Consider the following 23,337-nt stretch of genomic DNA (forward strand, 5'->3'; position numbering starts at 1 on the left):
ATAATTATAATTTGTGCCACAAATTGAGTCTCGATCTTCCCTATTGTCCGGTATGAAACAGTCCAGAAACTTTAGTATTTAGTGTTGACCCATCCTTAAATAAAGACATGTGAATTCCACTAATAGCCGTGAGGTATCTAACATAAATCTATATTTAATTCGTAGGAGTCTCAACATTGTCTGTAACCCAAATGATAAAGGCCACACATACGTGTTTGTATCCAAGTTTTAAAGTTGTGACTGAGAGCTCTGAATGTCATATGCCTGTCATAGGCATGAGGCAGCACAGAGGGAGGCTGTTTATCTCAACATGCCTGTGTCAATTCTTTGAAAGAAACTGATGGATTGGCTTAAGTTTGTGGGTGGGAAATATGGTGTGGTCCATAATGGGTAACTGTTACTTATTTTGTGCTATTGGGCCAATCAGCTGTTGACTCTTTTTCAATTAGATTCGATTCCCTACAGTGTGGAAACAGGCCCTTCGGCCCAACAAGCCCACACCAACCCTCCGAAGAGCAACCCACCCAGGATCATTCCCTTACATTTACCCCTGACTAATGCACCTAACACTACAGGTAATTTAACATGGCCAATTGACCTGGCCTGCACATCTTTGGATTGTGGGAGGAAACCGAAGCACCCGGAGGAAACCCATGCAGACACGGGGAGAATGTGCAAACTTCACACAGACAGTTGCCCGAGGCGGGAATTGAACCCAGGTCCCTGGCGCTGTGAGGCTGCAATGCTAGCCACTGAGCCACCATGCCGCCACTTGCTTTATACTATCGGCCAATCCAATAAGAAGTGTTTAACACGATGTTTCCCCACACCAAGACAGCTTTGGAAGATTAAGCCTTACCCTCACTCTTTTCCACTTCAGATTGTCACCACCCCCCACCCCCTTCCATCTCCCACCCCCATCCTGCTGATGTTTTGCTTTGCTGTGCTGCTCTAATCAACTCACATTGTCTCACCAGGGTCGGCCTTTGACCCCACATTCCAGCTGACCTGCGCCACCGCAAACATAATGTGTGCCGTTGTCTTTGGGAACCGGTTCGATTACACAGATAAGAATCTGCTCACTCTGTTGGACATGATCACAGAAAACATGAGAGTCATTAGCAGCCCCTGGGGGCAGGTAAGTCAACCACTGCCACTGTTTACTTTCTCCATTTCTCTCACAGCCTGCCTTCACTTGTTTCTCGCTCAGTAGTACAGACCATTCTCCTACTGACCAATACTCCTTGACCTTTGAACTCTGAGGGTGACAGCTCATTCCATGAGTATCCCCACACCCCTGAACTCACCAATATTTGCAGTTCACCTCAGTAGTGTTGGTTCTTAATTCACTGAATAAACTTCACATCAAAGAGCTGAAAGTTTAATGAGAACTCTGAGCTCAGAATAAAGACATCAAAGCTCCTCATTACCTTTCCACTCCCCTAACACTTTAAAAAAAATCTTTACCAGAAGGTGGAATGCGATAATTGTAAATCGTTTCATCGAAGAACAATCTGTACATTTCACAAAACATTGTGACGAAATCTCCATAACCTGTTCTGTCTGGGAGTTCTGTATTTGTTCTGAGAAAATGTTTCCTGAATGATCCATGGGAGTGTTCTTCATATAAGCAAACACAAGGACTGCAGATGCTGGAGATCAGAGTCTAGATTAGAGTGGTGCTGGAAAAAGCACAGCAGGCCAGGCAGCATCTGAGTGTTCTTCATATGCCTAGCAGACCCATTGAATGATATAGCACAGCCCATAATGCTACCCTGGCATTCTGCAACTGCAGTTGACATGATACCATTTCTCCTCCCCTCTCCTTCCTGCCACCATTTGTCCATAGCCCCGCACATTCTTCCTTTTCAGAAAATGATCCAATTCTCAGAGTATTCCCAATCCCAACCACTCAGTGCGGGATAAAGCATTTCCTCCTATCGCTATCACTCTTTTTACAGATGACCTGGCCTCTACTCTACCCATGTTTTTGCTGATTTTGGCACTTCTATCGAACCCCCTCTCAGCCTTGTCTTGTCCAAGGAAAACAACCCTGATTTCCAAGTCTATCAACATCTCTGTAGTTCCTTATCCCTGGAATCACTATCATGAATCTTCCCTGCACCTTCTGTAATGCCTTTGTGATGTTCTCATTACAGTTCAGTATTTTGGCTGGGGGCTTCTTGACAAAGTCCAAATTTTATTCTATAAAAGATGTGCAGGTCAGGTGAATTGGCCGTGCTAAATTGCCCGTAGTGTTAGGTGCATTAGTCAGGGGTAAATGTAGGGGAATGGGTCTGGGTGGTTTGCTCTTCGGAGGGTCGGTGTGGATTTGTTGGGCCAAAGAGACTGTTTCTATACTGTAGGGAATTGAATCTAATCTAATCGAATACACGAGGCTGGGGGTAGCAGTTTGAGTCATGTCGCCCCCATTTCTCAGGAATCCTTCCACACCTATGGCTCAGCTCCTAGCCTCACCTTGCCCCAACACATCTCACTGTTGAATGACTCATTCCCTGAAACCCTATCACGTCATCTATGATTTCCTAACAAATGATCACCGAGTAATAAGGTGTGGTGACTATCATCTCTTATTAAAGATACCTGAGTTTGGGAGTCTGGTTAGTATGGAGAAAGTGAGGACTGCAGATGCTGGAGATTAGAGTCAAGAGTGTGGTGCTGGAAAAGCACAGCAGGTCAGGCAGCATCTGAGGAGCAGGAAAAATCAACATTTCAGGCATAAGCCCTCATCAGGAAATGAAGTCTGGTTAGCGCCAAAAACTCTTGGCATAGACCAGCTACCCTCCATCTCCATAACACTCCTTTCACCTTGCCCCGATGCTAAGGCTGTATTGAATATCACAGGTGGAAATTCTTATAAATATTAGAATTTATGTATTCATTTCGGTATTTGATTGAGTCCTGGCATAAGAGTATGGCAGCTGAAAATGTGTTGCTGGAAAAGCGCAGCAGGTCAGGCAGCATCCAATTCCGATCTGGCTAGAAAGAACTGTTTGCTTAGTATATGGATGTGGATGAAGAAGAGTAGAGGTCCTTTGCAGGTCTGTGACAGTGTTGTCCTGAGCTGGGGTAGGGCTGACTGCAGGGAATGTAGGTAGTGGTGCATGGCTGCAAGTGTGGAGCAGAGGATCCGGAGGGAGGTATGTTGTTGGAGGCTTCGGATTTGTTGTAGGTACTGGTTGTCCTGGTTGGGTCCAAATTTTGTTGGTCTGAACGTAGTCCGGAGTCCGTGCGGGATCAGTCGGTTCCGTAGGCAGGTGCTGAGGAAGGAGATGTGGCTGTGGTAGCGAGTCTGTTTGAGGACATGGCTGAAGAGCTTCAGGGCAGAGAAGATGACCTTGGGGGTGCAGTGAGAGAGGGACTCACTGAGATCCTTGTAGAGGGAGGAAGAGAGCTTCTTCAAGGAAGGCATCCTTGCAAGAGGCTTCGCAGTAGGTTAAAATCTTCTAGGAGAAAGTGAGGACTGCAGATCTTCTGTGGATGAAGAAGAGTAGAGGTCCTTTGCAGGTCTGTGAGAGTGTTGTCCTGAGCTGGGGTAGGGCTGACTGTAGGGAATGTAGGCATCTGCAGTCCTCACTTTCTCCTATAAGAGTATGGCAAGAGAGTACGGTGGACTACATTCTGTGGAAGTTTGAGAGGTATCCTCATTGAAATATATAAAATTGTTTGAGAATTTTATAGCAGAAATACAAAGAAGCTGGTTTTTCCCTGGTTAGAGGGCTGACACTCTGAGTCATTGCTGCAGGATAAGGGTTCAGCCATTTTGGAATGAGATGTGATTTTTTTTTTCACTCAGAGAGAGAGCTCAGAATTCTCCACTGCAGAGGGCTGTTAAAGCTTGGCAATGAATATATTTACAGCTGAAATAGATAGATTTTTAGCTACTATGGGAATTGAGAGAGATAGTTATTCAGGTGCTGTATTGATTGGAACCAGGTGGACCGCATTGACTACATGATTGGGGCTGTTAACCTGGGCCAATCAAGAAAGCCCTAGCTGACCAATATTAGCAGGAGATTTCCTTTCTTCCTAGTGGTGGAAATTGAATAAAGATTTGTGCAACTGTTGTCTTTTTAATAAAAAATTTATGGGAGATTTAGCCTCTCCTCAGTCTGTCTCTGAGCTGGCTGGCTACAGCCAGTGTACTGTGCACAAGAAAATAAAGGGTGACTTGGTGATGGGATACCAGCCTCTGGGCAGTTATTACAGTGGTGATGAGAGTTAGGTAGCACATGCCGATATTTGGGAAGCTTGACTTGTTTGACCCTGATGTCGAAGACTAAGCCCAGTGCATGGAAAGAATGTGATTTTATTTTTCCCGGGCAATTGACATTGGAGCACATGAAGTAATGATTAATCCTTCTGACTGCATGTGGACCCACAGCATTTTCGGTTACAAGGGGCTTAGCCTTCCCAAAGGCACCAGGCACCTTCCAAGAGTTGATGGCGTTGGCTAAGAAATATTATGACCCTCAAACCTCCTCTATTTCTGAGATGCTATCAGTTTTATTCAGCTGTTAGAGAACCGGGGGGAATCAATTCAGGATTTTTGATGACTGGCAGAGGTTTGTGATTTTGGGTTAACCCTGAATGAGATACTGAGAGACCTTTTGGTATGTAGGATTAATGATGTAACCATGCAGAAGCCCAACGGGACTTCAAACAGGCATTACAACTGGCTCTGTTATTAGAAAATGTGACAAGTGAAGCCTGGGAGCTACAGGGCATCCCAATGGAAGTGGACTCCACCACCTGTCTGACTGAGTTTGAGGAATACCACTTGAGTGAAGGCAATTGCAGAGCCTCATGCAGGACATATCCTGAACAGACCCAATGCCAACCCACAGCAGAACCCCACATCAAAGTCGAACCTTGGCCAAGTAGCTAAACATTCTTGAGGATCTGGACCAATGAGCCATTGTAGTTGCTGCTGTTATGCTGACTCAAGACAGAAAAGCAGTCCTACAGGCCTGACGTGAGTAGGAAAATCCATAGGCCACTACCAAGGAGAATTGCACACCCTGGAAAGTTCTTGTATATGTGGGTTGCAACAATTAAATTGCTTGGCAATGCCCAAATTGGAACTGATTAAAATTAATGTTTAATTAATTGGTTACCAAAGTTCCCATGGAGTTCAACACCAGCGCAGCTGTATCTGTGGTTGCAGAATCTGTCTTTAACAAGGTTCACTAGAGACTTCAACTCTTATTTTTTGCACAGACCTCAGCCAGACTGAGAACATCACTGGGGAACCATCACAGAGTATGGATACAACTTCAGTTCTTGTGTCCTGTGAGAAGTAGTTAGTGCTGTTCCCACTGATTATAGTAAAAGGATTGGGCCCAAGCCAACTAGGGGGGAGTTGGTTGAGAAAGGTTCTGAGTAGAAGATGGCGTATTACTATATGGAGCAAGGGTGATTGTCCCAAGTAAAACTCACCACCAGTTACTGGCTGAACTCCACCAGGGTCATTCCCTAGGGTTTTCCAAACTGAAGGTGCTAGCAAAATGCTGTGTCTGATGGCCAGGATTAGATGCTGACATGGCTGTGTTGGTGGGGCACTGGCCAGAGTACCAACAAGGACAAAGGTTGCCACCAGCAGCTCCCCCGCATTCATGAGAATGGCTGGCACCTGGACTCTGTTACATGCCAGTCCTTTCATGGGCTCAATGTTCCTGGTCATTATGGATGCCCATTCACAGTGGTTGGATGTGCATAAAGTTCATTCAGCAAACTCCGGGATGACATTTGAAAAGCTTTGAACATCGTGATACACTGACTCCTGGAAGTATTGGTCATGGACAATGGGATGTCATTTAGCAGCAGGGAATTTGAATACTTCCTAAAGTCAAATGGCCTTCAGCACATAGGAACAGCTCCATACCATCCATCGTCCAATGGTCTAGTGGAAAGAACACTCCAAATGTTGAAGACACACTTCAAGAGGCAGGCTGCAGCGTCACCTGATACCAAACTGTTCCGGTTCACGTTTGCTTATAGCATCAGCCCACACGCAACGACAGGGATGGCTCCAACAGAATTGCTGATGGGGAAGAGACTCCACAACAGGTTAAACCTGATATTTCCAGACCTGGAGGCGGGTGGAAGGTAAAATGGCAGCAGGAACAGCACTACTGCCCCCATGCCTCTTCTAAGTGAGAGAGACAGTTTAATTCAGGAGATGAAGTTTGGTGTCAGAACCATGGGTATGGCCCTGTATGGGTACAAGGCCATGTTGACGCACCGTGACTTACAAAGTTCAGGTAGATGATACAGTCCTTAACAAACACGTCAATCATCTGCAAATGGGGAGGAGCAAAACCTATATGCTCTCACTCTCTCACTCTCTGACTCTCTCACTCTCTCACTCTCTCACTCTCTCACATACTCCTCCTCCTCTTGTTGTTTGGGTTAACATGAGGTAGCTGGCTGGCCATTGTCAATGCACAGTACATTAGTAAATAAAGGATACTTGGTGACAGGATACTTTCAGGTACCAGGATATTTCAGGTGCAAACGTGGAGCTGGGGTAGAAGATCAGCCATGATCTTGAGTGGTGGAGTCAGTTCAATGGGCTGAATGGCCCATTCCTGCACCTGTTTCTTAAGTTTGTGTTTCACCTTAAAGTTGATGGTAACTGATAGAAGGGAAGGAATATGGGCCCAGAATGTTATGAACAGGACGGAATAAAGAAGTGGAAATCAATCCTGTTTCAGAGTAGGGGTAACCCCCCCTCTCCCTAGTGCTGAACACTACCACTGAAGTGGCAAGCACTCTTTATCTTAATGGGCTAATTTCATGGTTTGTTTCTCACCTAGGTTCCTTCACAATGTGGGGTAGGATTACCCATCAGTCCCTGCTAAAGGGTGAACTGTAAATCTATGAGCAGTGAGTGTTGACATTTTCCACAATGTGGCATATCAAGTCTCTCGGTGCCACACTAAAGGAAACTGTTGTACACTGAGTTAAGGTCTGTAACCCAACCTGGGATCTTCGAGTTCAACATAGCTCAATGACCCCAATACAGGGACAACTGGTTAATGCTTTCACCCCTAAGTCATATAGTTACACTTTCAAACTCCACTCCAGAGATGCAAACGTGCAATCTCGACCGACACTCTGAGTGTAGTACTAAAGAACTGCTACATTGTCAGAGGTATTGTCTTACAAGGCAGAGGTGAAAATGTGTTGCTGGAAAAGCGCAGCAGGTCAGACAGCAGGTCAGGAATCCTGAAGAAGGGCTCATGCCCAAAACATCAATTCTCCTACTCCTTGGATGCTGCCTGATCTGCTGCGCTTTTCCAGCAACACATTTTCAGCTCTGATCTCCAGCACCTGCAGTCCTCACTTTCTCTTACAAGGCAGAGGTTAAACTAAGGCTCCACCTGACCTCTGTGGTAGATATAAGCAATTCTGTTGTACTCTTGGAGGTAGGCTAGTATTTAATTCTGAAGTAACACATAAACCAGATGACCTGGTCATTATCTCTACTGTTTATGGAATCTTATTATGTGTAGCATTAATTAACCTGCTTCTAACATTCGAATAGTAACTACACTTCAGAAAAAGTGCTTCAGTAGGTATAAAGCACTTTGGGATATCTGACATTATGATAGATTAGATTAGATTAGATTAGATTACTTACAGTGTGGAAACAGGCCCTTCGGCCCAACAAGTCCACACCGGCCCGCCGAAGCGCAACCCACCCATTCCCCTACATCTACCCCTTACCTAACACTACGGGCAATTTAGCATGGCCAATTCACCTGACCTGCACATCTTTGGACTGTGGGAGGAAACCGGAGCACCCGGAGGAAACCCACGCAGACACGGAGAGATGTGATATAAATGCAAATTTGTATGTTTTTGTATGTTTTTGTCTTCAGACATACCCATAATCTAGTGACAGATAAAAATTTCAGCTCATGCTATTTGGTTGTGAAATTTTCCAGCCTCCACAAGATGACAGACACTCCTCGCGCCCGAACTCAGCTCATTACCATTCTTGTGTACTTTCATGTCTACAGCTGTACGATTTGCTTCCCAGCATTTTGGATCGCCTCCCAGGCCCTCACAACAGGCTCTTCAAAAACGCAGCTAAAATAAAAGATTTCCTGAGAGAAATGATCCAAAATCACAAAGACGCACACACCAAAGACAGGCCCTGGGATTTCACTGCCAGTTTCCTCGCGAAAATGGAAGAGGTTTGTAAACAAGTTTTGAATAAATTCTGTCAGTATTGATCTTTGCCAAAAACTCTGGGCTTTGAGCTACTGAACTGCCTACCAAAAAGCTGTCTGCACCCTAGTTCATTCAAAGCAATATAAAGAATAGGATAGTCATTGGATAAGTGGGGAAATAAAGGGATGTTGAGATGTTGTTGGACTAGCAATCTAGGGGCCCAGGTTAACATTTCAGAGGCAAGAGTTCAAATCCCATGGCGGCTGATAGAATCTAAATTAGATCAATACATTTTAAATAAAATTTTCAGTAAGAGCGAGCACGATTCCCTTTTCTTTGTTCTTTACATGGCATGATGTCATCGATGGCATGGCCAGCACTTGTTGCCCATCCCCAATCGTGCTTGAATTGCCAGGCAATTTCAGAAGGCAACCACTTTGCTGTGGGTCTGGAGTCACATGTCGGCCAGACTGGGTAAGGATGGCAGATTTCCTTCCCTAAAGGACATTAGTGACCAAGAGATTGAAGTGATTTGAAAACAACGCACACCATCACCTCCTTAAAGTGCAACTTAGAGAATCAGTAATGAATGCCGGCCATGTCAGTGCAAACCTCATCCTAAGTGAGTGAGTTAAAAATACCATTGGCAAAAAGGATCCCAAAGGTGATATTCAATTAAGACCAAGAATGTTCTCCCAACCTTGTAAATATTCCCCAGCCAGCAACTCCAATTAAAATTAAATATTGGCTGTCCTTCTAATTCACAGATGGGTTTCAATGGGCACAAATTGTCTGTTGTGTTTGTCTACAGTTAACATCTTTCAACGTGACTTTGTTAGCTAGGGACATTCTGAAAGACTTGAAAGGTGCCTATTAAGTGTTGCATTTTCAATAATCATGTTATGACAGTGAACCATTGTTATTGCCAAGAGCAGCAGCAGCTCAATAGCAACATACACGTAGAGCCAAATCAAATGATCAACACCCAGAGACGTGATCATTGTCCCTTATTGCCTCTGGCACCACCCAAGACATCCCAGAGTAGTTGACTAGTAACTGTTGCCTATTAGCCTGATCTTATGATGAGTTACATTCTTTATTATTGCTCTCCTGCTTTCTTTTCTCCCAGGAGGAAGACAACCCCAAAACTGAATTCAATGATGAGAACCTTCTTCTGTCCATATTTAACATATTTCTTGCTGGAACAGACACCACCAGCTCCACCATGCGATGGGGGCTCCTGCTATTCCTGAAGTACCCAGATGTCCAAGGTGGGAAGAACAGTCATTGTGTACTCATTAGCTATTTGATTTGTATATACCAGAGAGCCCAGTACAATTGGCAGTAAATGTGTTAGTATATATTGTAGGTGAAGCTGTGTGGTCATGCCAGTTCTCCATGCTCTGTGAGCTGCTGCTCCTGATTAAGGTTGCTACCAACAGCCTCTTTAAGTGTAAGAAACAAAATGGCCTGCATGGCTTGAAGAAAATCTAGAAGAGACTTAGCTGGTTAAAAAGGTAGTTTATTGAATATTAAAAGGTAGTTGCAGGTTATGTTGATATGATGGAACAGGGGCTATGAGGACCTGAATGTTCGGTCTCACTCCCTCTGAGATCAAATATTGTTCTGTCTATAATTCCATAAGGCATTAATGTATGGCACATCTCAGAATTAACCTTTTCAGACCCATAAAGAACACCACATACTTTTAGCAAGGGCTCTCTGTAAAAGCGATCTGTGGTAAACTTCCCCTGTGATAGCATCAGCAAAATACTTTTCGGCTTAATGGTATCAATGGATGCAACTCCATCTTTCACTCTCATTATCTTTGAGTTGCCTTATGTTTACTGCATTGTTGGAGGTACCATCTTCTCGATGAGATGCTGAACTGCAGCTCTGTTCCAATGAACAATCTCACGTTAGAAGGTGAGCAGGAAATTATTGCGGGGTCCTGTCTGGCGAATGTCCATTAATCAATAATAGCTCGGCAGAGATCTGGCTTCTTTGCTGCTTACAGCCTCTGAGCTAGAGGCTTGTGGATTCAAGTCCACACCAGGGATTTGATCTTCTACTGTCGAGTGTTATACAATTGGCTACAGAATTTGACTCAAAATTACTTTTAAAAATAAATACCACCTCTCACGTGGTTTTAGTAGTGCACTGTTCATTCTGAAGTGTGAAACCACAGAAATGTTCACAACTCTCACATTGAAGAAGAACTCAGCACTGGAGATATATTGCAAGGTGGGCAATGCTGCTCAGGAATATTCGATGATATTTTTCACCCATGTGTTCTTCATTACTCACTTTCCACTTTCCCTCTTCCTGCTCAAAACCTATTACACCACAGTAACCTTCTTCTAATTGGATACCCAACCATCTTAATGTGCAACATTAACTGTTTCTCCCTCAACAGACGCTGGCTAACACTGAATATTTCTAGCATTTTCTCTTCATATTTTCAATTATACATCAGGTGGTAGCTGTTAGAACGGATTCTGCTGTTGCTATTTACACCTTCTTAGACTAATGCTCCCCCCAACTTTTCCCACCATTTTGAGGATTGAAAGTTACTGTGACATCCCTCAATGAAAACAGAGAGGTTAAGGAGCTCAGGAAGAAGACATAGAGCAGGGAGGGGGAGAGGAGACCTGTGGGATAGGTGGGAGGGGCATGTATTTCCTCAGTAGCCACTGCTGTCTCGTGATTCCAAGATTTCAGGTCATGACCCTACTTGGAGGATGCCCATGTTTTATTTCATTATTTGTCCCATTATATCCCTTTGTCAGTTAATCACCATTGCTCTCCAACCCATTACAGACTTATTTAATTGCTTTGAAGAAAAATGCTCATGAAGTGCAAAGCTGGAACTCAACAAAGCCATAAATTCATCTTAATTTTCTGCATTTATTTTATATCTAAAGGAAGTGGCAATATAGGCTCCAACGGCTCTTAGCCTCTCCTTCCAAACTATCTCATTGATCCACGTTAATGGGATCAATGCTCAGTGTTTACCTAAGTCTCAAAATAATCACTTGATTGTACAGAACTGAATTAGATATTGCTGAAGCAAGAGACAGATGTAAGAATGCTGAATTTCAAAGAAAGCAAAGATTTATACTGCATGTATTAAGGATTCTGATTGTTGGCAAGTCGATTATGATTGTTTGAGGCAATGCCATGGAGAATGAATCCTGGAGACATTATCCACCAGGTTTTTATTTAATTCAACAAAGGCCTTAACCCCCTGGCACATAGTATAAACGTGGGAGCCTAGAATTGGACAGAGAGCTGCAGGTGAGATCCACGCCATGTTTTATTATATTTAATCATATCAGTCTTTCTTTTGAATCCCCTATTTCTGTCTAGAGACCCATGGATCCTGGATGTTTTCTAAGAGCCACTTGTTCTGCTACTGTCACTTCCACTTAAGTCCATCTCTTTCTGGAGTCCCTTTGAAATTCTACCATTTGGCTCAGAATGCCTCATCTTGTTCTTCACTATATGCTTTCCTGCATTAAATTCCCTCTGTCAGATGTTTGCCCATTTGTCTATGTCCTCCTGAAGTCCTCACTGTTTACTACATTTGCAAATTTCTGTCATCTTTCAAATGATGTCTCATTTACCAGAATCCAGGTCATTGAGACAGGCATAGATAGAGCAGTGGAACTAATATTGACACATCAGCAGCATTGGTGAAAGAATCCACCCTTGCCTGCTATTCTGTTTTATGCATCAACACAGTCACTGCTTCTTTCATTCAAGCACTTCAATTCCTGATGCGTTTATTATGTGGTTCACAGTCTTCTGTCTCTGAAGGGTAGGGCCAGTTTAAGAGTGTGTGTGTCTATGTGTGTGTGTATCCACAGTCTTCTGTCTCTGAAGGGTAGGGCTGGTTTAAGAGTGTGTGTGTGTGTGTGTGTGTGTGTGTCCACAGTCTTCTGTCTCTGAAGGGTAGGGCCGGTTTAAGAGTGTGTGTGTGTGTGTGTCTATGTATTTGTGTGTGCATCTGTGTGTACATTTGATTGGTGTGTTTCAGAAAGTGGGTCATTCACAAGGACACCTTTAAAACACATTCAAAACTTAAAACAGTAATACCAAAGCAAGTGTTTTCAGAATCTTCTCCCCCAGGTGACCATTTGCAGATCTGGACTCAGGTAATTTGATTCCTGCTTTACAAAACATTGATACCGATGCATCCTCCCATCGCTTTTACCCTTAAAGTAAGAGTCCGTGCTCCCATCAACCCCCATTCCATTACACATTTGTCCGGAGCCTGCAGCTCCTCATTCCTCTGCCATCTGCCTGGTTCCTTTCTCTGTAGTCCAGTTCTGTGCTCCCTGCCCCTGACTGAGGACCCCTCATCATGTACCATCTCTAGCCCTTTCCAATGCTGATGATGGTTGTACTTTTCCAGAAAAAATTCAGAATGAGATTGACGAGGTGATCGGGTCTGAACGCACCCCTGCCATGGAAGATAGAGAAAAGATGCCTTACACCAACGCAGCTATCTGTGAGATCCAGCGATATTCCAACATTATCCCATTAAATCTCCCACACACAGTGACGAGAGACACAGACTTCAAGGGATTTGTGATTCCAAAGGTAACATGCCCAGTTTTAGCCATTCTAATCTGCTTCAGTTTCTGTTGCTGTCTGCATCAGCCCACTCTTGCTTACAGGCAAAACAAATTGGGGTTGGCGAATCTTGTGGGGCCATTTACAGAATCCAGTGGGATAAGGCCAGTGTGGCAAACCCAGTGGGATGTTCTCATTGCAAAAGTTCCAGAGCCCCATGGCACATTAAAGAGAAATGGAGTTCTTCCTGGTGTGTCACACAATCTTGTTCATTCTTTGTGGTGGAGATGACCATGTCTATTACTGGAGGATGTTTGGGAGGCTTCTGATAGGTGACTGCTAAGCCCAGTCTATGCCCAGAGAAATCTGCCGCAGATCTTAAAAAAATTTATTCACAGGATGTAGGCATCACTGCCAAGGCTGGCATTTATTGCCCATCCCTAATAGCTCTGCTTGCTAATAACTCGGCCATTTCAGAGGGCATTTGTTCAGTCATCCACATTTCCCCGAAAGATACTGGCTTCATTAACAACACAGATCTTAACATTAATCTTAATTCATGTGTTTATTTTGATAGGGAATGATTGTCATCCCTGTGCTTGCGTCTGTTTTGTACGACTGCAATTGTTGGGAGAATCCAAACTCATTCAACCCGGATCGTTTTCTGGATGAGGAAGGGCGATTCAAGAAAAATGAAGCTTTCATGCCGTTTTCATCAGGTTTGGGCAATATTTATGCTGGGTGTGTTTTTTTTAGATTACTTACAATGTGGAAACAGGCCCTTCAGCCCAACAAGCCCACACCGACCCTCCGAAGCGCAACCCACCCATATTTTTATTTTAAATTACATAAGCAAGGCCAGGGGACCAAAGCCCATAGTGTAATGTTGAAATGCTAAGGACAGAAGTGAGACAGTGAAAGAGGCAGTGATTTATTTCTGCCAAACTTATCTTTTCAAGAACCTATAAACCAAAATCAAGACTAAGGCCACACAAAGGACGTGTTAGAATTGCAGCTTTCAAATGTAAGTTTAAGATTGTTAAAAGATTTGTTAGGGCAAATGAAAACTATTTCCTCTGGTGAGAGAGTTCAGAACGATGGGGAGCGGAGCCTTAAAATGTATATCAGGTTATTCAGGAATCATAGCTTAAAAATGTGTTGCTGGAAAAGCGCAGCAGGTCAGGCAGCATCAAAGGAGCAGGAGAATCGACCTTTCAGGCATAAGCCCTTCTTCAGGAATGAGGAGGGTGTGCCAAGCAGGCTAAGATAAAAGGTAGGGAGGAGGGACTTGGGGGAGGGGCGTTGGGAATACGATAGGTGGAAGGAGGTTAAGGTGAGGGTGATAGGCCGGAGAGAGGGTGGGGACAGAGAGGTCGGGAAGAAGATTGCAGGTCAAGAAGGCAGTGCTAAGTCCGAGGGTTGGGACTGAGATAAGGTGGGGGGAGGGGAAATGAGGAAGCTGGAGAAATCTGCATCCATCTCTTGTGGTTGGAGGGTTCCTAGGCGGAAGATGAGGCACTCTTCCTCCAGGCGTCGTGTTGCCATGGTCTGGCGGTGGAGGAGGCCAAGGACCTGCGTGTCCTTGGCGGAGTGGGAGGGGGAGTTAAAGTGTTCAGCCACGGGGCGGTTGGGTTGGTTGGTGCGGGTGTCCCAGAGGTGTTCAGGGATCATAGCAGGAAGTATTTCTTCACACAAAGGCTGGTGGGTTTAAAGGGAGGGAATAGATTCCCTTTCAAATTAAAGGTGAGAAAATATTCTCTCTTAAAGGGTCATTGGAGTTTGGATTTTCTCTCCCAGAAAGTAAGGAGCAGGGATCTCTAAATTTACTCAAGGCTGAGTTGGATAGATGTTTGATAATGAAAGATGGGGAGAGGATTGGAAAGTGGGTCTGAGATCACTTTCACGTCAGTTGTGATCTTGTTGAATGGTGGAGATAGCCCAAAAGTCCAAATGGCCTGCTGCTGTTTCTAACTCCTCCAATCCTCTGCAGTGGAATCCTGAGGTCCTCTTCCCTGGTAAACTACTGAGGCTGGGAGAGGCAATTGAAAGATTCAGAATGGACAGACTTTGTTAGGCAAGGGTATTAAAGACTTAACCAAAGTGGGTTAATGGAGTTCAGACATAGATGAGCCATAATTTAATTCAGTAGTGGAACTGGCACAGGGGTTGAACAGTCTTGGGCTGCTCTTATATCTGAGGCAGTGGACATGGAGCTTGGGAAGAATGAAAGAAGATTCAAAACAAAGCAGCGACCCTTAATCTCACAGAAATACACGAGCTTCATATTCTATAATTTCACTTTTAGTCACTCCTAACTGATCTAGAAGCTTTAAAAATATGGAGAGTAGGAGCCATTCAGCCATCTGTGCCTGAAGTAGAGCTAGTGCCTGAAGTAGAGGCCGTGGGTCTGGATTTTAACCTTCAGTGGGTAACGAGCAATAGCCAAACTGTGCTGATTTTACACGTCAGTTGCCCTTGGCAAATGTTTACATTCTGCTGCTAATTACCCGCCTGGTGGATGGTTGTTGGGAATGGGGATGGCAAGTTGCTCATCAGCACAAGGTGGAGAGTAGGATCTGGATCAGGTGACAGTGCTCCTGTGCTTGGTGAGTGCTGTTGGCCTAAACCTTTCTGCTCGAGACAGGGCGGCATGGTGGCTCGGTGGTTAGCACTGCTGCTTCACAGCACCTGGGTCCCAGGTTCAATTCCAGCCTCGAGCAACTGTCTGTGTGGAGTTTGCACATTCTCCCCGTGTCTGCGTGGGTTTCCTCCAGGTGCTCTGGTTTCCTCCCACGGTCCAAAGATGTGCAGGTCAGGTGAATTGGCCATGCTAAATTGCCCATAATGCTAGGGAAATTAGTCAGAGGGAAATGGGTCTGAGTGGGTTACTCTTTGGATGGTTGGTGTGGGCGAAAGGCCTGTTTCCACACTGTAGGGAATCTAATCTAAACTACAAAATGCACTATAAAGTGTAGCACACTTTCATTAGCTACAATGGAGTCTGAGACCTTTATACCCTCAAGTCACATGTCTTGATACAGAGGCGAATGTCATCAACATGTCTCCTAAAAGGATATCTGCGTACTGAGACATAACACAATACTGAGAGATGTTTCCCCATGAGAGAGACTAGCTCTAGGAGAGACAGTTTAAGAATACAAGGTTGATCTTTTAAAAGAATTATTTTCTCTTCGAGTGTCATTGGCCCATGGAATTCTCCTCCCAAGATATCAGTGAAGTCTGGGTCATTGAGCATTTTAAGACTGAGTTAGATTTTTGATCAATAAGGCAGTCAGAATGTATAGAGTAGACAGGAACATTGGAGGCCATGGTCAGATCAGCCATGATTTTAATCAAATAGCAGAGTAGGCTTGATGGGCTGAATGGCCTGATACTACTCCTAATTTGTATGCTTGTAAATCTATGTTCTGGTAACTTTCTATTACTCTATTATGGTGAAGCCAGTTCCTTATATATCTGGATTACTTGTCATGTCTTACAGGGAACCGCATGTGCATTGGTAAGACTGTAGCTCAGATGCAGCTGTTCCTGTTTCTCACAACCCTGCTGCAGAACTTCACCTTGAGATCCCCAGTGGAACCACACACCATTGATATCAGCCCACTGTCCAGCGGTTTCTCAACCCTACATCGACCATACCAGCTATATTGTGTTCCTCGCAAGTCAGCAAGACACATGGCCAGCGAGTGATATATTTTTGACAGAATGAAGCCACGTGATCAGTAGGAGATTAAAATGGCACCTACAACATTATGATACAAGAAACTAGCATTTCAAAATAATTTGTTTTTAGGATGGGGATAGTTAGAGTCACTAGTTCCCTGATTGCCCTAGTCAACTTGTGACATTGAACTGGACCAGATGGGAACACAACACGTTCACTTCTCTGGACAATGAACAAGTTGATTCTACCACAATCCAACAGCAATACCTCTGAAAATAACATTTCGATATGTTTAAAGAGTGGAAGTTATCTTGAATGAAGGAGATGTTATGAAAAGTTGTCTGAAGGTTTTCACGGTGAAGACAGTAATACTACAGAAGATAAATTTTCTCGATATCACATTAAGTCTTCTATGAATGATGCAGTTGCTACCTTAAAAGATTTCCTTAGCTGGACTTGTAGACCTGAACATTTCTGGCAGCATACGCTACCCATCACCTGAAGCAATGATGGAACAGTTGAAAGAGGTTTATCACTGAAGATCCAGGCACTGAGCCATGGAGGTCATTGCATCGAACTGCCCGTCTTCTGAGGTTACATCCACACTCTCACACAGCCATCTTTACAGGAGGAGAATGTGGAGATGTCAGTGTTAAGAGTGGGGATGGACAAGTTCAGAAGTCCAACAGGTTATAGTCCAACGGGTATATTTGAAATCATAAGCTTTTGGAGTGTTGCTCCTTCGTCAGGCCTCACTTCACCTGACGAAGGAGCAGTACTCCAAAAGCATGTGATATCAAATAAACCCGTTGGATTATAACCTGGTGTTATGTGACAGCTGGCCTTAGAGGAGGAGTATGGTGAGCATTAGGACACTTCAGGTGTCCTGCAATAGGCAGGCATCTCATGGGATAGAGTGCATCATCATCACTAAATGACATTTTAATTTAAACTGTGATGTGATTTTTGTTACATTGGCTGCCTGCTCTAGCTATCAGACGAACAGATTGTAGGGCTGGAGGAGGCAATAGAGAAAGGAAGGGATGAGGTCACAAAGCAATTTGAACATGAGGATGGGGATGTGTCAAATTGGCAAGCAAGTTCAGAAATAAGGCACCAGGATAGGACACAATAGTCTAGGGCTTAGAAAGGGTGGAATATGAATTGGAGGAAGCATGGTGGGCAAAAAGGCATTGATGAGGATTTTAGCTGTGCATAGGCTAGGTAGACCCAAATGTTTTGCAGTTGGAAGCAGGCAGTCTTTCAGATGGAGCAGATTTGGAGTTGGAAGCTCAATTCAAACAGAAAGCCAACGTTGCAATGACAACAGTTCATTAACCTGAGACACTTGCAAGGAAAATGACAGGCTAGTAATCAGCAGATTGCAGTATGTGACTATAAGTAAGTGCAAGTAGGAATTTGGTTACCTCAGCTTCATGGGATAGGATGCAAATAAAGATGCTGTAAAATTTTTTCTATGTTAGAATTGGGTTCACTGCTTCTGGAAGACTTCCCCTTTCCTGTGAGATCACGTCAATGGGTCAAGCAATTCAGTGTTTATTTCTAATATCAAACCCATCAACAATATCTCTATAATATTTGCAACCTGAAATAATTCCATTGGCATAACAGAATTGATCTAATTTCTTCAGCAGTTTCTCATGCAGCTGGATCTGTTTAGTGAGCATTTTGCCACTTATAAGGAAATATATTTGATCAATTTTCTAAAAATGATACTTGTTCTTTGATTAGAAGTCTGTAGTAATATTATTTTGTATCTTAACACTTCATTGTAATTATATTGCTCATAAATAAATCCAACCTTTAGCCTGTGTAATGGGTTGATTCAGTGCTATTTGTGACTGTAAGTTAAAATGCAGAAAATGATGACCATTTCATATCATCTCTGGTTTAATAAGTTATTGTTAAATGCTATCTTGCTATCCTCCTGATGCATGGCACTCAAATAAGAATGCAGATTGCAATTCGTGAGATTTCTGTGGCGAGTATTGGGATAAACCCAGATTAAACCATTTCAGTTTTGAGTTTAGGAACATTTCAAGCATCACCACAAAGAGGTTTTTACATGATTGTAATGAGATCTATAGGTTTCAGGGCAAATTTACAACTGTCTATAACTATAGTTTAAATTCAGTTGGCAATGGGGCAGTGATTGAAGAGCAACTAACAGAATTCAATTCCCTAAACTAGAGAACCTGCAACTGACAGGTTAGCGCTGCAAATTGGAGATTTTGCATCAGCATGACGCATTTATAGGTCAGGGAAAATACAGGCTAGAAACAGGGTAAAATTTCAACTACTGAGGCTTATTACTGACATTCAAGCAGGTACTTCAATGTACTACTGAGGGAATGATGTATGATCAGAAATTCTGTGTTAGATGGGATTTGTCTGTGATACATCATATTAGTTCAGCACCTAGTTCTCAAAATTCCCTCAAACGCAACTCAAAAATGAAAGTCTGATTGATTGTTTTCCTCGTTGCACTTTATGACACTTTACTGTGCATGAACATTTACTTGTGCAGGAGGAAAATTTGAAGGAAATTTGTTGACAATGAAGTTAGCTAAGGGATCCTGAAGATGTGAAAAGTGTAACACCACGGTGCTTCATGGCTCATTCATACTTTCATTTCTCATACTGGCTGTTCTTCTGGAATGTGAGGCCCAGATACGTGATAAATATTGTACACCAGCCTCTACCCTTTAAGGTGTACCAACACAGCTGTAACCTGCTGTCAAACCAAAAGTGAGTGGTCAGCGTGAGAAAAGGTCAGAGAAACAAGGTAAGATTTCCAGGTAAGCTGGGATGAAACTTTCAGGTATCCCAATTATCAAAGGGTCAATGCAACTACATTTACAGAAACAGCTGTCACTGTATAAGTAGAAATAATATAACAGGTTTATTAAAAAGCCTTTAGGGTGATCATCTGGATTCCAAAGCTGAGTCATGTAGCTGTTCTTTTGCTGCATATCAACCCCCTCCACTTATAAACTTGGTCAGCTGCTTAAAACCATAAATACTAATTGCAAACAATGTATAGATCAGTTCAAAATTCATTTTTAATGGTTCTTTTGCTTAAACATAATTGTTCAATTTTATTCAGTGTAACAAAGTACTGACAAAGTCACAAAGTAAAAGCTTTTGAACTTAACCAAATGTAAAGTTAAATGGCAGATTATCAACAGGGAAAGAGAGCATTGTTTGCACACTATGAAGCATTACTCTAGACTGACAGCCTGGTAGGACATAGGCATCTTGGTGATCATTATTCCTAGGACTACTTAACAAATATTCTTGTAATAACTGGCCTTTGCCTCTGTATCAGAATGGAGAAACGCTTTCCTATATGAATCAGTGACAACACAAAACTTGTATTAAATTTACAAAAAAAAAGCACTTTCCCACGACATGCAATCTTATCTCAATAAGCTATCTGTAAAGTGAAATAAAACACACCATCAGTAGTCTGTGGGTCACTACAGTGCAGGCCACCATCTTGCATACAATAATTTCCTGAAGGTTTTTAAGAGACTTTTCCCCCTCCTCCTCACCTTCCATTGTAATCCTATCGATAATTAATTTGCCTTTGGTACCATTTCCAATTAGCCTTGTCTTGTATTCCATTAACAGGTATTCTATTACAGAACACCATTTTAAAAATCTGTTATAAAATGATCCACACAGCCTCTCAGTAGGGCCAAGTCACGAGATCGCTCCCTCTGCCAAAGCAAGCAGCTCTAGGCTACACTGTTATATGAATTGGCTCACTTCATTCTTCAACGATCACACCCAATTTTCAATACATACATTTCTGGACTGAAAGTCAAGTGGCTTCTGAACAGGCATGTGATCTATTACACAAGATTACCACTTAGGCTGTGAAGGTAGCAAAAAAAATGTCCTTCACAAGGACCAAAGCTGGGACCAAGCAAAACCTGTACAGTTCAGCAACTCACTGTGGGCGTCTTTCTCGCTCACCAGGGGAACCCTCTCTGTATATTTTTGATCACTTTTAACCCTCCGTAATATTTATTTCAAACCAAGAGCCCGTGAATCTCATCATGCCTGCCCAAAACAGGTTATTAGAAGTTACTTGAGCTACTCACTCAAGATATCAGGAGAGTGGAGAAAAATAGGTAAATTGAATGTTTGAAATTTAGTTCCCTGTGATAATAATATCCTCACCTGCCTCAAATGCAGAGAAATGCATGATCCCATAATGACTAACTTCAGTTGAAAATATTTAGTGGCCAAGTAACATGCAGGGAGTAAACACAATTAAACAAAATATCCTAATTATTTAATAATACAGCACAGGAGGCCATTCAGCCCATCATGCTGGTCCAATCAACTCTGAGTAAATTTATCTAGGTTGGCATTTCATGTCTAGATTTGGATCAAGTTATTCACCTCCAGCTCACAAACCATGCCTTTCAAAAATTGTTTTCTTATTTAGAACATTCCAAATAAAGACAATTTGTTCCACAAGTGGAGATCACAAGTTCTACCGTGGAATTTTGTGACAAAAGGCTTATGTTACAAAGTTACCATGTATTTGCTGTCGCAACAAGTCTTGGAATATTTTCACTTACCTTCCTCGTGCACAGCACCTCAGGAAGGATAGATATTCGGCCACACTCTCTCTTCCCCCACACCCACTTCTTCAGGTCCAACCAGATACATACCATACCCCCTTCAGGGACCAAGACTATGTGAAGCAAGTGAAGCAAAACATACCCAAAAACCAAGAGATAGGCAGATTTGTTTTTATTAACAGTATACGTTTGTCAGCTTTTGGAGATGGAAGACAATTTTTTTCAGTTCATCAGCCAAAGTGGCAGTGAAACAAATTGACTGCCTGAATGATATTGTAAAATGATTTGGTTTGGTTTGTACACAATGTGGAGTGTTTAGTTCTTCATTTGAATCCCTGCTTTTTACAATTAGCACAGTTGCCAGACCTGAAGCATATCCAGAGATAGTTCTGAGCGTTCGTTACCCAAGATAGATACGATACTAAAACCCAACATTGAGATCAAAAATATTCCCTGGGCCCTTAATTATATTTCACACAAACACAAGCTCTTACAAGACGTTATTGACAGCAGTAACACCAAAAAGCTGTGTGTGTGTCATTCAGTCATAAATCTTCCCCAGATACAAAAAGCTGTTTCAACCAGACTCAACGTAAATGCACAAGCAAAGTCACATGAGTAGTTATACATTATATAAAAAAAGTTAACATATTCAAGGTTCTAATTATTTTGAAGAAATTTTGTCATTAATTACCGACAAAATATCGACAGCTTATTAACAGTAAAAAGTTACATAGAAATCTAAAAAGGCTTCATTACACGAAACATCTTAGAATCTTTAAACTGTTTATTCCTTCTCCTTTGCAATTTTTTCAACTTTACAATCACTACTACTATATCGACACAATAAAATGACTGAAAACTGGTGTGTTTCACACCTTGATGCAGCTTTTAAATCTTAAATACAACAGACTGCTAGTAGAATAATTCTGTGTTCTTTTTTTTTTAAAAAAGGGTTTTGTGACGGTAGCTTTAGAATTTGGGTTTTACTGCTGTGTCCCAGAGCCCTGAGATCCTCCTGAGTAATTCCCATAGCTGTAGTTCCCGTAGTAGTGGTTCCACTGACTCTGGTTCTGGTAATATTGGCTCCACTGCTGTGCATACTGGAGAACAAAAGGGAGAATACAGGCAATGTTAAATCCACAGCAATTAAGCTTCACTGAAAACAACGAAGATTTCAAAACGAGTCCAAGTGAATTAAATAAAAACTATACGTCCATGTACCTTTTTTAAAGCAAGATATGAAATTAGTAAGTTTTGAGAAGATTTGTAGCTCAGGTTGAGGTTCTGGATGCAGGTTTGCTCGCTGAGCTGGAAGGTTCATTTTCAAACGCTTTGTCCAGAGGCTCACTGAAGATGTTACCTAGTATGGTGACGAAACGTCTGAAAATGAACTTTCCAGCTCAGTGAGCTTAATTCACTTGGACTCGTTTTGAAATGTTCAGGAAGAGCTGATGAAGAGCTTATGCTCGAAACATCGATTCTCCTGCTCCCTTGGATGCTGCCTGACTGGCTGTGTTTTTCTAGCACCACACTCTTCCACCTCACTCTGAGCCTACCAGACTTGTCCCTTGCAAGTCTGTCCCAGCTACTGGTCCTGGGACTCAGTGACTGCCCCGTCTCCCACGAACAGTGGCTATCACTCCCAGTGGCACTGTTGAGACTACACAAGCGGCCAGTTTCTGACTGACTAGCGGCTCTTGAAGGCAGGATATCTATCCTACAGAATCCAACAATCCTGAATCTGACCATATATGTGCCTGATGCCCTGATAATAACGTTGAGACCCCAATACCTGACACTAAGGAAGAGTTAAAACATACAAAAAAAATGAGTTAGCACAACATGTTGACTCTATGAAAAATTACCTGCTGGTACTGGTTGGGGTACGGTGGGGTGTAAGGTTGCGTTGCAGTCTGGGGCTGAGTGTAGCCTTGGTTATAGTTCCCATAGCTGCTATAGTTTCCGTAGCTGTAATTGGGAGTGTATGCTTGACTGTAGCCCTGAGTGTAACTCTGAGCGTATGTTGTCGGTGTTGTCGTTGGTACTGCTGGCGTAGGTGCTGGCTGAAACAGAAATAAAACATGGCAAATTTATTACAGATTGGTGATTAAAGCTCAGAATGGCCAAACAGGATAACCTTTAGTCTGCAGTTCTCTTGATTTAATTGTTCTGTAGCAGGTTTGGGCAGGAAGATTAATCAAGAAGTGTCAGCACCAGCCTCACAGGGGCCAACAGGAGTCGATACAAACT

The 23,337-nt window shown here is 42.9% G+C and overlaps 2 protein-coding genes across 2 annotated transcripts in view; one reads left to right on the forward strand and one right to left on the reverse strand.

Annotated features, from left to right (window-relative positions):
* Window positions 1–18,281, forward strand: part of LOC140454488 (cytochrome P450 2F2-like) — a 41,496-nt gene extending 23,215 nt beyond the window's left edge. Inside the window, exons 4-9 of the mRNA XM_072549279.1 lie at window positions 978–1,138; window positions 8,049–8,225; window positions 9,332–9,473; window positions 12,620–12,807; window positions 13,358–13,499; window positions 16,283–18,281. Of these exons, the coding sequence (XP_072405380.1) occupies window positions 978–1,138; window positions 8,049–8,225; window positions 9,332–9,473; window positions 12,620–12,807; window positions 13,358–13,499; window positions 16,283–16,491 (1,019 nt within the window). The 3' untranslated portion in view covers window positions 16,492–18,281. The remainder of the gene's footprint in view (window positions 1–977; window positions 1,139–8,048; window positions 8,226–9,331; window positions 9,474–12,619; window positions 12,808–13,357; window positions 13,500–16,282) is intronic.
* Window positions 18,282–19,530: 1,249 nt separating this feature from the next.
* The window catches only part of LOC140454489 (heterogeneous nuclear ribonucleoprotein U-like protein 1), an 81,715-nt gene continuing 77,908 nt past the window's right edge, over window positions 19,531–23,337 (reverse strand). Inside the window, exons 14-15 of the mRNA XM_072549281.1 lie at window positions 22,953–23,150; window positions 19,531–22,187 (exon numbers count right to left, since the gene is read on the reverse strand). Of these exons, the coding sequence (XP_072405382.1) occupies window positions 22,071–22,187; window positions 22,953–23,150 (315 nt within the window). The 3' untranslated portion in view covers window positions 19,531–22,070. The remainder of the gene's footprint in view (window positions 22,188–22,952; window positions 23,151–23,337) is intronic.

The sequence above is a fragment of the Chiloscyllium punctatum genome, chromosome 29, assembly GCF_047496795.1.
Source record: "Chiloscyllium punctatum isolate Juve2018m chromosome 29, sChiPun1.3, whole genome shotgun sequence".
NCBI lineage: Eukaryota > Metazoa > Chordata > Chondrichthyes > Orectolobiformes > Hemiscylliidae > Chiloscyllium > Chiloscyllium punctatum.